This window comes from Eumetopias jubatus, unplaced genomic scaffold (genome assembly GCF_037043125.1).
Source record: "Eumetopias jubatus isolate StellerSeaLion01/CBP00866 unplaced genomic scaffold, mEumJub1_p1.0 scaffold_8, whole genome shotgun sequence".
Taxonomy (NCBI): domain Eukaryota; kingdom Metazoa; phylum Chordata; class Mammalia; order Carnivora; family Otariidae; genus Eumetopias; species Eumetopias jubatus.
Window position 1 is genome coordinate 85,283,728 of NW_028274814.1, and position 13,261 is coordinate 85,296,988.

Genomic DNA, 13,261 nt, shown 5'->3' on the forward strand with positions numbered 1-13,261 from the left:
TTGATACGGTCAGGGCAGGCTTCCCAGAGGAGGCAGGGATTTAACTGGGTTCCCGAGGACGGATGGTTAGATCTTGTACAGCGACGGGGGCGGGGGGGGGGGGCGGGGTTGGCGAGGAGGCTGTGCGTTCAAGGAGCAGAACAAATAGGGGTCAGGGAGGGCTGCGTGGTGTGACGTGGGGATGAGGAGGAGAGCAGACCGCCTGTCTCCTCTGCAGAGGCAGAGCATCTGTCGCTCGGGGAGAGGAGTGGGAGAGGAAGCAGGCTGGGGCTGGCCCGGAGAACGGCTGACAGCTCTCAGGGTGTGTCAGAGAACCCGGCAGGACATTCCCTACCACACCCCACCCCAATCACACCCAAATCAGGGGAGATCGAGGAAAGGGCAGCCCTCCGAGAGAGGCGAAAAGCCATGGGCTCAAGGAGGGGCAGGGAAACGGAGACCAGATGCTGCCATGATGTGGGGTTGCTCCTCCTGGTCCCAGTGGGGGGTGCCGGGTTCCCAACCCTGGCCCTGAGGGAGCCTGGGAAGTGGTGGGACAGAGGCTTGGCCAGAAATGGAAAAGAAGGATGCCACGGGCAGGGAGCTGGGGCTCTGTCTGGGCCGCCCAGGACTTGGGGCCCAGTCAGGCCGTGGTCCTGCCTCGTCCCGGCTCCTGACCCTGGTCCTGTCCCCTGCTGGCCACCCTGCAGACCAGTGCTCTCTAAATAACGGAGGCTGCAGCCACAACTGCTCAGTGGCACCTGGCGAAGGCATTGTGTGCTCATGCCCGCTGGGCATGGAGCTGGGGCCCGACAACCACACCTGCCAGATCCAGAGCTACTGTGCCAAGCACCTCAAGTGTAGCCAGAAGTGCGACCAGAACAAGTTCAGCGTGAAGTGCTCCTGCTACGAGGGCTGGGTGCTGGAGCCAGACGGCGAGAGCTGCCGCAGCCTAGGTGACATACGGGTGAAAGGTGGCGGGGAAGGCTGGGCAGGCTGAGGCAGGCCCCCGAGCTGCCGTTGGCTGGGTTTGGGCTGCCAGATGCCAAAGGCTGCGGTTTCCACCCATGACCAGGCCGCGGGCCAACAGAGACCCCACCTGCTCCTGGACAGGGTGGCTCTGAGGCAGCAAGCCCCATGCTGACCCCTATCTCCCACCCCTCTCAGACCCCTTCAAGCCATTCATCATCTTCTCCAACCGCCATGAGATCCGGCGCATCGACCTTCACAAAGGAGACTACAGCGTTCTGGTGCCTGGCCTGCGCAACACCATCGCCCTGGACTTCCACCTCAGCCAGAGCGCCCTCTACTGGACCGATGTGGTGGAGGACAAGATCTACCGCGGGAAGCTGCTGGACAACGGAGGTGACCGCCCCCCTCCTGCGGGCCTAGGACTGATGCGGGCGGCGCGCGCAGAGAAGGGGCACTTGGGTGCTCAGAGCTGCAGACCCAGATCCAGGCTGCCCGGAAGCCGAGGCCCTTAGCTCCCCCATCCCCCACATTCTCGTTAATTGGGTTAGATTTTGCTGTGGGTCTCAGTTCCTGACGCCCCGTAATTATCGTCAGCAGAGCCGCCAGCCTGATAATTAACAAAATGATCAGCCTTTCTTTGGAATGGCCTGGAGCTCCCCAAATCCTAGAACGGCAGGCTTAAAAGCAAAAGCCATTTAGGGATAGGGTACCTGAATCCTGCCTTCTGTCCAAAGGCAGCCCGACCCATCACAGACATCTGTCATTATAACACACATGTTGAGCACCTGCCATACACACGGAGCCCTGGGGAGACAGCAGTGACCAAAACAGGCCAAAACGTCTGCCCTCATGGAGCTTACGCACCAGGGGAAACATCAGATATAAACAAAACAAACGGGTACAGCATGGAATATAGCAGAGGGGATAGTGCTGTGGATATCAAGAAAGGAGGTGGAGTGGGGGGTAGGGAGAATGGGGGTTGACATTTTAAATTGGGTGGTCAAGGAAGGCCCCCTGAGAAGGCAACATCTGAGCAAAGACTTGAAAGAAAAACATTTTACTAGAGGAGTTTGTATTGTTTCTAATAGAAAAACTTGGAACCATCCCAAATGTTCATCAACGAGGGGATGGCTAAGTAAACTGTGATAATGTTCACACTATGCAACAGTTTTAAAAAATAATTATAAATATAAATATACATATATTTCCATGGAAAAATATATTTAAAAAATATATATATATATATACTTCCATGGATAAATCTTCAAGACAGTTTATGAAGTGACTTCTAGAAAGTTCTGTCCTCCTCAGATTGACTCTATGTCTATCCCCCAAAGCCTCCACCCTCTGCTCTGACCTCTTTCCATCAGTTAGCCCTTCACAGAGCTGCAAGCAGAGGAAAGCTGTGACCTCCCCTTCTTCAGGGTTCTGGAAACTAGGCCTCTCCTCTCCTATTTGACCTCCTGGTGGGGTAGGGGGCCTGGGTGAGGAGAGTCGGGGGGGAGTCTGTGAACCCCAGGTAAAGCCAGGGTGCATCAGAGATATTGGCAGTGTCAGGGTGGAGGGTGAGTCATCCAGGCTTCCTAGTCTACTGTGATCTCACACCCATGATCTTCTCTTTACTAGCCCTGACTAGCTTCGAGGTGGTGATTCAGTATGGCCTGGCCACCCCCGAGGGTCTGGCTGTAGACTGGATTGCAGGTAACATCTACTGGGTAGAGAGTAACCTGGACCAGATTGAGGTGGCCAAGCTAGATGGAACCCTTCGGACCACCCTCCTGGCTGGTGACATTGAGCACCCGAGGGCAATCGCGCTGGATCCACGGGATGGGTGAGGACCCTGCCCAGCCCTAATCTGGCCCCACGGTCCCCTCTGAAACCTCATTCAGCCAGGTCAGGGACACCTGTCTCTTCAAATGCTATTCACCCCCTCTGCCCTTTACCCCTATAATAGCCCCGCTCCAGGCCCTCGAACTTGGCCCCCCTGACCCCCTCCCCATCCCCCAGGATCCTGTTTTGGACAGACTGGGATGCCAGCCTGCCCCGCATCGAGGCCGCCTCCATGAGTGGGGCTGGGCGCCGCACCATCCACCGGGAGACAGGCTCTGGGGGCTGGCCCAACGGGCTCACCGTGGACTACCTGGAGAAGCGTATCCTCTGGATCGATGCCAGGTCAGCGCCCCCCACCACGTCCCCAGAGGCCTCCATCCCCCCGCCGCCCCGCTTCCCCTCCAGGGACAGGGTGGGGTCGGGAGTCTCAGGACTTGGTAGTAAAAAGGCCTGGGCAGCTGGAGCCAGAACTGGGGCGGCCAAGGGCTAGGCCCGGTGGGAGGACTGAGGTGAAGGGCGAGTGAGGCTGGGCTGGGGGAAGAGGGATGGGAAGAAGAGGGTGGAAGCAGGACAGTCACCCTGCACGGGGATGGTGGGGGACTGGCCCAGGTGTGGGCGAGGCTGGAATGCAGCCTCTCGTCCTCACTCACAAATCTGTGCACTCTGCTCAGGGGCTTTATCTGCCCAGGGGAAGGGGAAACTTCTTCTAACTGGTCTGCTCAGAGGGGGTGCCTTTTCCCAACCTCCTCAAAGCCCCGTGTGTGCCAACTGTGGCCCTATGGAGAAGTGAGCCAGGAGATTCAGGGCCTGGGAATGGGGATCTGAGAGCTGGGATCCTAGACGGCGAACCACTCTGGGTCTCTCCACATTGTTGGCCTGGGAGGAAGGACTGCTCCAGTGTGCTCGGGTGTTGTTGGTGGGGGGGGCCGGGGGGCCAGGGCCAGGGCCTGGCCCCAGCCAGCATCCTCACTCTGCCCCGACCACGCTCTCAGGTCAGACGCCATTTACTCAGCCCGTTACGACGGCTCCGGCCACATGGAGGTGCTTCGGGGACACGAGTTCTTATCGCACCCGTTTGCAGTGACGCTGTATGGGGGGGAGGTGTACTGGACGGACTGGCGGACAAACACGCTGGCCAAGGCCAACAAGTGGACCGGCCACAATGTCACCGTGGTACAGAGGACCAATACCCAGCCCTTTGATCTGCAGGTGTACCACCCCTCCCGGCAGCCCATGGGTAAGGGGCCATAGAGGGGCCAGCAGCCTCTGCAGAAGCCCTCGGGAAGAGAGGGGGCCGTGAGAGCATGAGGGGCTGTGCCAAGATGGGGGGGATGGGCCAGCCGCGGGCGTTGCTGCAACGGGGAGGAGGAGAGTGGTGAGGAGGGGGTGGCCCAGGTGAGAAAGGTAGGGGCCAGCAAGTCACAGGACGCCCTCACTTCTCCTCTCCCCCAACCCCAGCTCCCAATCCTTGTGAGGCCAATGGGGGCCGGGGCCCCTGCTCCCACCTGTGTCTCATCAACTACAACCGGACCGTCTCCTGCGCCTGCCCCCACCTCATGAAGCTCCACAGGGACAACACCACCTGCTATGGTAGGAGGCCCCTCCCTCAAGAGCCACTGGTGAACTGAAGCCGACAGGGAAGGGGTCGGGTACCCAGGCTCACGGCTGTAAGCGAAGGTAGACAGTCCCAGTCGGGGGAGTGGGGGGCTGCTGGGAGAGGCTCCAGAGACAGCCACTGTAAGAAGATGCAGGAACTCAGGCAGGGAGGTGACGCCCAACGGGGGCACTTCCTGAAAGCCAATGGCCAGCTGCAAATGGAAGGGACCAGAAGAAGGAGGGACCCTCATTTGGGTGGGTGGGAAGCATGAAGGTAGGGGGCTGCCCTCAGTGACCTGCCCCGTGCCCCACAGAGTTTAAGAAGTTCCTGCTGTACGCACGTCAGATGGAGATCCGGGGGGTGGACCTAGATGCCCCCTACTACAACTACATCATCTCCTTCACGGTGCCTGATATTGACAATGTCACGGTGCTGGACTATGATGCCCGCGAGCAGCGCGTCTACTGGTCCGACGTGAGGACACAGGCCATCAAACGGGCCTTCATCAACGGCACGGGCGTGGAGACTGTCGTCTCTGCAGGTTCTGCCCTCGCCCTGGACCCCCGCAGTGGGTGTGGGCGCCCCCCCACCCAGGCCTTCCTCCCATCCCTGGTCCCCTTGTTCCTGATACTCCTTTTCCAAATCTTCCTCCTTCTCAGTGCTCCAACCCTGGGGTCCCAATCCCCATTGCCCCCCCAAACCAGGCCAATCCCCCACTTCCTCCAGCCTCCTGACCTATGCCCCACAAACACCCAACCTCCAACTCCCTTCTGTGCCCCCCCCAGACTTGCCAAATGCCCACGGGCTGGCTGTGGACTGGGTGTCCCGAAACCTGTTCTGGACAAGCTACGACACTAACAAGAAGCAGATCAATGTGGCCCGGCTGGACGGCTCCTTCAAGAATGCGGTGGTGCAGGGCCTGGAGCAGCCCCATGGCCTGGTGGTCCACCCACTGCGTGGGTGAGTCCAGGGCCCAGGGTTGGGGAGTGTGGGGTGTGGGGCAGGAGCAGAGGGGTCTGACTTCACCTTCCTGCACCTTCCCAGGAAGCTCTACTGGACCGACGGGGACAACATCAGCATGGCCAACATGGACGGCAGCAACCGTACCCTGCTCTTCAGTGGCCAGAAGGGCCCTGTGGGTACGAGCTTGCCTTGCCTGCGCTACAGCTCTTCCCTAATTCCTCGGGGTCCCTCTATTGTCCCTCTGTCTCCCGAACTCCTAGCTTAGTGCGTGTCCTCACCATCCTCCCCCAAGACCACACATCCCTCAGCCCCCAGCCCAGGGGCCAGGCTTTCTGGCAGTGACACCCACCTCTTTCAGGCCTGGCTATCGACTTCCCTGAAAGCAAACTCTATTGGATCAGCTCTGGCAACCACACCATCAGCCGCTGCAACCTGGACGGAAGTGGGCTGGAGGTCATCGACACCATGCGGAGCCAGCTGGGCAAGGCCACTGCCCTGGCCATCATGGGTGAGGGCTGCTGGGTGGGAGCAGGGACGGGGATGGGCTGGGCTGGGCTGGGCTGGGCTGGGCTGGGGGTGGGACCCTCCGGGGGTGGGACCCTCCCCGGGGTCTCATCCCCTCCTGCCTACCCAGGGGACAAGCTGTGGTGGGCAGATCAGGTGTCAGAGAAGATGGGCACGTGCAACAAGGCTGACGGCTCGGAGTCCGTGGTCCTGCGGAACAGCACCACCCTGGTGATGCACATGAAGGTCTACGACGAGAGCATCCAGTTGGGTGAGACTGGGGCCAGGGCCACAGGCAGGGGCTGGGGTACAGAGAGGAATCCCTGGGCAAGGAGGTGAATGGGAATGAGCACGGGTTAGACTCTGCTCAGCACCCAAAGGGGCTCCTCTTTCTCATTCTCACAAAGGTAACCATACGTGCTGACAGCCACCCTGGTCACAAGAGCCAGGGGCCTGCCGGGACAAAAGACTTGGGTGGGGTTTGGGTGGTAACCCCCACAAGGTCCAGGGTGAAGGCAGTGACCATCCTGTCCCCGGGCAGCGCAAGCCTGACACTGAGGTCCCAAGGAGGGCCACCTCAACCCTTTCTTTCTCTGTGCCTCCCACCCACCCCCAGACCACGAGGGCACCAACCCCTGCAGCGTCAACAACGGTGACTGCTCCCAGCTCTGCCTGCCCACATCCGAGTCGACCCGCTCCTGCATGTGCACCGCCGGCTACAGCCTCCGGAGCGGCCAGCAAGCCTGCGAGGGTCGGTGCCCAAACCGCCCAGCTGCCCCCCCCCCCGCCGGCCCTGACCCCTCCCCCCACCCTCCCGCCCCACCTGCTGCCTCTCACCCTGGGGACAGGGCTGAATTTATCACATATTATTAAGTGCCTCCTGGGTTAGGTGCTTAGTAAGCCCCCACCATGTCGGGTGCTGCCAGGGAAGCCAGGGGGCAGAAGTCCCTGTCCCTGTGCCACAGTCTTAACCTGAGAGGGGGCTAACCCGGAGGGGAAACTGGACTGTGAGGAGGCTCTCCAGTGCCTGCAGGAGGGTTTTGGAGACAGAGATGTCGGCAGGCAGCGCCAGGGCGGGCTTCATGGAAGAGGTGTGCTGTGAGCTGGGTTCTGTAGGACAAGCAGGATTTGAGCTCGTGGATCAAAGGAGAGAGGACAAGTGAGGCACGGGGTCCAGAGCAAGAGGAGGATGTGTGCAGCCCCCTGCCCCAGGCACCAAGCCCGAGGGGCGGGCAGAGTGTGGGGGGCGGATCGTAGGTGATGGGCTGTGGGGTAGGGCGGGCCTCCTGTGGCTTCTCAGCAAGGAGTGCCTGGAAAGTGGTGTTTGGGGCAGATTAACCTGGCGGCAGAGAGCCGGCTGGGTGGGGGAGGGAGAAACCGAGGCAGTTAGACCAGTTAGGAGGCTATTAGCGTGATCCCGGTGTGAGGAGATGGGGCTTAGCAGCTGGGCTGAAGAGAAGGGGTGAGACTCAGACATTTCACAAGAACTTGCTGACTGATTTATGAATTTGCCCCAGGACAGCACTTCCCAAAGTGCGCTCTGGGAACCTCCCTCTTTGATGTGGGTAGATGTTACAGAAAGAAGCACTGGGTTGAACAAAGTTTAAGTGTTTTTTGCTGCAGAACTTCTCAGAGTCTTGAATATGCAGATCTGCACTGAGATATTTTCTCAAGAGAAAACTCTAATGTTTGGGGTTGCTCCAAACTCCCTTGACCACGAATCCTTTTTTTCACGGAGGCTGAGAAACCAGAGCTTACTGGGGGATTCATCCGGGGCACACTGTAGCAAGGGATAAAGGCAGTGGAGGATTCTGGCTCATGTTGATAGTGGTGCCACATAAGGAATGGGAAAACAGAGGGGCGCCTGGGTGGCTCAGTCGGTTAAGCGTCTGCCTTTGGCTCAGGTCATAGTCCTGGGGATTCGGGATCGAGTCCCGAATCAGGCTCCCTGTTCAGTGGGGAGTCTGCTTCTCCCTCTCCCTCTGCCCCTCCCCCTGAGTCCTGCTCTCTCTCGCTCTCTGTCTCTCTCTCTCTCAAATGAGTAATTTTTTAAAATCTTAAAAAAAAAAGAAGAAATGGGAAAACAGAATGAGACTGGCTCAGGAGTGAGGAATCAGGGATGTTGAGTTTTAGGTGTTTGAGAGAGGGTATGGATGGCACAGGCCAGACTGGGGAGGACGAAGAGCAACCCAAGATGGAAGTCTTCATTGAGGAGTCATCTAGTTCCATTGTCTTGTCTGAACCTCCCCAGGTTCTCCCTAACAGCTTTTGAGGGTGCAGTGTTGCCTTGAGTGAAGCAGGACTAAAGGGCCCCCTTCAGGAGAGAGAAATCCAGGTCTCTTCTGCCCTCTAGTGGGCGCTAGCAGTCTTGCAGGTGCTTCCCCAGAGCTTCTCTCCTTTCCCACCCCCCACACCCCATCAGCCAGATGACCTCCCAGCCCAAGCTGCAGGCCTCAGGCTAAGGTGAGTGTATCTGTGCGTTGAGCGGGGAGGAGTGATGGCTGGGAGAAGATACCAAAAAGAAGCAGAGAACAATAGGTTTGAGAGTGACAGACCCCAAGCTTAAACGGGTGTCAGTGAGGCCCGTGCCTGAGTGTCCTTGTGTTTCAGGTGTGGGTTCCTTTCTCCTGTACTCTGTGCATGAGGGAATCCGGGGAATCCCCTTGGATCCCAATGACAAGTCAGATGCCCTGGTCCCAGTGTCGGGGACGTCCCTGGCTGTCGGCATTGATTTCCATGCTGGTGAGTGATTTGGTGGCAGGAGGGAGTGGGACATTACCTTGGCGGTGGTGTGGGAGCCCAGTGAGAGGCTGCCTGACCATAGCAGGAGGGGGAGACAACACAGCTACCCTCCCCCTCAGGCTCCGTCTTCCCTCCCAAGCCTCCTCCCCCCCAGTACTCACCTCCATCTTGACACCATTTGATTCTGACCCCCCCCCACTTTTCCCCCACCTTGCGGGACATCCTCATGTTGGCCCCTCTACCTACAGAAAATGACACCATCTACTGGGTGGACATGGGCCTAAGCACCATTAGCCGGGCTAAGCGAGACCAGACATGGCGCGAGGATGTGGTGACCAATGGCATTGGCCGCGTGGAGGGCATCGCCGTGGACTGGATCGCAGGTGAGCCATGAGAGGGTCCTGGGTGGACTGGGGGCCTCCAGGTGAGGCAGAGGCCTGGTGGGGGCATGTGGGATCTCAGAAGCAGTCCGAGGAGGAGTAAGCCAGAATAGATGGGGAAGCAGCAGGGATCTAGAGGCTGGAAAGGGACCGGGTACATGCGTTCGTTTCCACCCAGTCCCCCTGATCTCCACCCGCTTCCTCCTCAGGCAACATCTACTGGACTGACCAGGGCTTTGATGTCATCGAGGTCGCCCGGCTCAATGGCTCTTTCCGCTACGTGGTCATCTCCCAGGGTCTGGATAAGCCCCGGGCCATCACTGTCCACCCAGAGAAGGGGTGAGAAGCTGGACAGGCTGCCCAGTTCCCAACCCTGGCTCGGGTCTGGCCCGGTCACTCTCCACAGCCTGCACTGACGAGACCCTCTCTCCTCCATGGTCTGGGGACTGACCCCCAACTCCTACCTCCTCCGCCCCACAGGTATCTGTTCTGGACTGAGTGGGGCCAGTATCCACGTATTGAGCGGTCTCGGCTAGATGGTACTGAGCGAGTCGTGCTGGTTAATGTCAGCATCAGCTGGCCCAATGGCATCTCGGTGGACTACCAGGTTTGGGTGCAGGCTTGGCCCTGGAGCCCAGGGGACATCCGGACCCCATGCTCTGGGCGGGGAGGCTCCCCTTACCCTGTGCTCTGCTCCCCGTTGACTCTCCCTGTGATGAGGCCCTATTCGGTGGGGAGATATGGACCCAGGTAGTCACGGGGTCTTCTGGCCCAGCTCCCGACCCAGAGTGGGACTCCTCCCACCCCAGAGAGGGTAGGGGGGCCGTCACGCAGAAGCAAGGACTGAAGCCATGCCTAGAGGTTGTCAGATCGGCAGGTCAGAGGGCGGGGAGGATATGGAGGAAGAAAGAGAAGACACGGGAGGCAGGAGTGAGTGGGACACGCCCTGTGGCCCAGGACACTGGGGCTGACGGGGAGCACTGGGCATTGGAGGTGAGGTGGGTGCCTCTGGCTATAGGATGGGAAGCTATACTGGTGTGACGCTCGGACAGACAAGATTGAGCGGATTGACCTGGAGACGGGCGAGAACCGTGAGGTGGTTCTGTCCAGCAATAACATGGACATGTTCTCCGTGTCTGTGTTTGAGGATTTCATCTACTGGAGTGACAGGTGAGGGCTTCTACCCTGGTCTTCTCCTCCGCCATCCATTCCCGCCCTCCTGGCCTCCGTCAAGGCCCTGCTCACGGCCTAGCCCTTCCCTCCCCTCCAGGACTCATGCCAATGGCTCCATCAAACGTGGGAGTAAGGACAATGCTACAGAGTCTGTGCCGCTGAGAACGGGCATCGGTGTCCAGCTCAAAGACATCAAAGTCTTCAACCGGGACCGCCAGAAAGGTGAGGCTGGGGCCCTGGGCCAGGCAGGAGAGGCACACGGGGGGGCCCCCTGGCCTGGGAGTGATCCCCCGGAGTGAGAGGGGCTGGGAGAGATGCAGGACCCACAGGGGCACTTTGCAGCAGCCCCAGAGAGCCGAGAGTGGGGAAGAGAGGCTGAGGAGCTCTAGGACTGGTCCGGGTGCCGAGCACAGAGGCCAGGAGGGCTGCCTGTGCTGAGGCCCAGTGGTGCCGCAGCCAGAGTCTCCACCAGCCGAGAGGTTGGAGGCACCAGTGAGCCTTTGCCCAAGGTGGGCCCTACCCTCTGTGACCATCTCCTTCCCCGCACCCTCCCACCAGGCACCAATGTGTGTGCGGTGGCTAATGGTGGGTGCCAGCAGCTGTGCCTGTACCGGGGCGGTGGGCAGCGGGCCTGTGCCTGTGCCCACGGGATGCTGGCTGAAGACGGGGCATCGTGCCGCGAGTACGCCGGCTACCTGCTTTACTCAGAGCGCACCATTCTCAAGAGCATCCACCTGTCTGACGAGCGCAACCTCAACGCGCCCGTGCAGCCCTTCGAGGATCCTGAGCACATGAAGAATGTCATCGCTCTGGCCTTCGACTACCGAGCAGGCACCTCCCCGGGCACCCCCAACCGCATCTTCTTCAGCGACATCCACTTCGGGAACATCCAGCAGATCAATGACGATGGCTCGGAGAGGACCACCATTGTGGAAAGTGAGCCCAGACCCTGATCCTCCCCGGGAAGGGGAGGGTAGAGGGCTCTGGGGAGGACCGGCACCGCCTGAGGGGAGAAAAGCCCTCAGCCCGCCCACCGTGCCCCAGATCTGAATCCCAGCTGTGACTGCATCCCTGACAATTCGCCAGCTAACCACACTGCACCCATTATAGTTACTTGGAAAGTTTCTCCTCATTTGGAGTCGGAGTCGCCTCCCCTCTTCCTTCATCCTCTGGCCCTAGTTTGCCCCCAGGTGGCAGAGAATAAGCCAAAGCTCTGCTCTCTGTGGCCGGGACTCACGGCACAGGCTGCAGAGAGAGTCTGGGTTCAACCCCAGACACAGGATTTCAGGCACTTGGGCCAGTTTCCTCCGCTGTCCAAGCCTCAGATGTCTCGTGTGCATAGAGAGAGAGGGTCACCTGAAGGGCAGGTATGACAGCTTAGCTCAGCACAGGACGTGTGCATGCTCCACAGAGAGTACTGAGAGCTAGAGATAGCAGCCTAGAACAGCTGTTCGGATCTTTGCAAAGCGCTGTTTTGTTCCGCTACGGTTTTCTCTTCTGGCTGGATAACCCCTGGTCCTTTGACTCACTCATTTGCTCATTCCTTCATTCATCCTGTCCACAAAGACCTGCCAGTCACAGAACTAGATGCTGGTATCCAGCGGTGGTATACATATGTCCGTTGAACTTCCTCTGGACATGTCCCGCTCCACGCAGAACGCGCCTGTCTAAAAATGTGTCCAAAGCTAAACTAGATACTCTTCAACCGTAGCTTGATCAGGAGAGACTGGCAAGAACTGTCCCCTCCCTTCAGACCATTGTTTAAGCTACAGTACTTCTAATGCTGCAGCCTTCTGGCAAGCGCAGCGTCATACAGCTAGAAGCCACGAAAACCCGAGGCTTTTTCTCTTGGGCTATGGTTGCACTAGTCATCGTGCACTTAATTCTTTAACCAGAGTTTAGGATGTTTACGAACAATCCGGTTCAGGTCTTGTTCAGTTGGAAGCTCCCAGGACAGCCCAAGTCGGGTGTGATTTACCAAAATCCATAAAGCCATTTCTCCCCGGCTGTGGGGAGACGCAGGAAGAGGGGTCAGGGAGATGCACCATGGATCATTTGCATAGAAAATAGGGAAGGACGGGGGGGTTGGGGGTGCCCAGGGCTGCGCTTCCACGTGCCCCCCAGCTCCCACACATCCCCATACAGCCCCACATATGCCAGAGGAGTGGGTGCTCCAGGCCGTCATCCCCCTTCGGCTCTGCTCCCTGGCCCCATCCCGACCCACGATGGCTCCTCTCCCCTTGCAGATGTGGGCTCTGTGGAAGGCCTGGCCTATCACCGTGGCTGGGACACCCTCTACTGGACAAGCTACACAACATCCACCATCACCCGCCACACAGTCGACCAGACCCGCCCAGGGGCCTTCGAGCGTGAGACGGTCATTACCATGTCAGGAGACGACCACCCACGGGCCTTTGTGCTGGATGAGTGCCAGAAGTGAGCTGCTGGGTGCAGGGAGTAGGGAGCGGGGAGGGCTAGGCCACAGGGTGGCAGGAGCTGCCCCAGGCAGCCCCGGGTGGGGGTGTAGCGGTAGGAGAGACTGACTGTCCCCCGAGATCCGCTACCTCCTTGCTTTGTGACCTTGGACCAGCTATATGAACTGTCTGAGCTTCAGTTTCCTCATCTGTAATATGACAATAATATTTCCGGTGCCTGAACCAAGGGGAGGATCAGGGGGACTCTGAAGGACAATTCTGGCTCAATGATGAATTGATTCATTCATCATAGAGCCATGGTCAAGGTACGTAGTAGGTCCTCTGTGTTTCTGGCATGCCAAGCTTCAGGCAAAGATTGTTCACTGAACACTTGCTGTATGGAAGCCTTCATCTGGGCCCATTTAAACCACCTAGCTGGGGAGAGAAACCATAGTGCTGGGAAGCGCAGAGCCCGGTATAGGACATTGTGTGATGACCAAGAGGCATCCCAGAGGCCATGCTGTGGCCCTGGGCCTAGACATGGGAAGGCCAGGGAAGGGCAGCCCGGACACAGGGCAATGCTTTGAGCAACTGCTGGAGGAGGAAGTGTGCTCTAGGCAGGGAAGGACTGTGAGGGGCCTCCCCATGCCCAGTCAAGGAGTCCCCATGGGCAGGAGCAGGCATGCAGATGGCCCATGAGGCTGGGC

At 59.0% G+C, this 13,261-nt stretch overlaps 1 protein-coding gene across 1 annotated transcript in view; it reads left to right on the plus strand.

The window, feature by feature from the left end:
- The window catches only part of LRP1 (LDL receptor related protein 1), a 48,006-nt gene that overhangs the window by 10,001 nt on the left and 24,744 nt on the right, over positions 1–13,261 (plus strand). The window contains exons 9-28 of the mRNA XM_088025246.1: positions 690–935; positions 1,147–1,344; positions 2,578–2,782; positions 2,959–3,123; positions 3,774–4,018; positions 4,240–4,371; positions 4,692–4,919; positions 5,164–5,338; positions 5,423–5,517; positions 5,700–5,849; positions 5,976–6,116; positions 6,462–6,596; positions 8,456–8,587; positions 8,836–8,970; positions 9,177–9,306; positions 9,448–9,574; positions 9,986–10,137; positions 10,238–10,362; positions 10,699–11,076; positions 12,387–12,576. Coding sequence (XP_087881372.1) covers positions 690–935; positions 1,147–1,344; positions 2,578–2,782; positions 2,959–3,123; positions 3,774–4,018; positions 4,240–4,371; positions 4,692–4,919; positions 5,164–5,338; positions 5,423–5,517; positions 5,700–5,849; positions 5,976–6,116; positions 6,462–6,596; positions 8,456–8,587; positions 8,836–8,970; positions 9,177–9,306; positions 9,448–9,574; positions 9,986–10,137; positions 10,238–10,362; positions 10,699–11,076; positions 12,387–12,576 — 3,484 coding nt within the window. The remainder of the gene's footprint in view (positions 1–689; positions 936–1,146; positions 1,345–2,577; positions 2,783–2,958; positions 3,124–3,773; positions 4,019–4,239; positions 4,372–4,691; positions 4,920–5,163; positions 5,339–5,422; positions 5,518–5,699; positions 5,850–5,975; positions 6,117–6,461; positions 6,597–8,455; positions 8,588–8,835; positions 8,971–9,176; positions 9,307–9,447; positions 9,575–9,985; positions 10,138–10,237; positions 10,363–10,698; positions 11,077–12,386; positions 12,577–13,261) is intronic.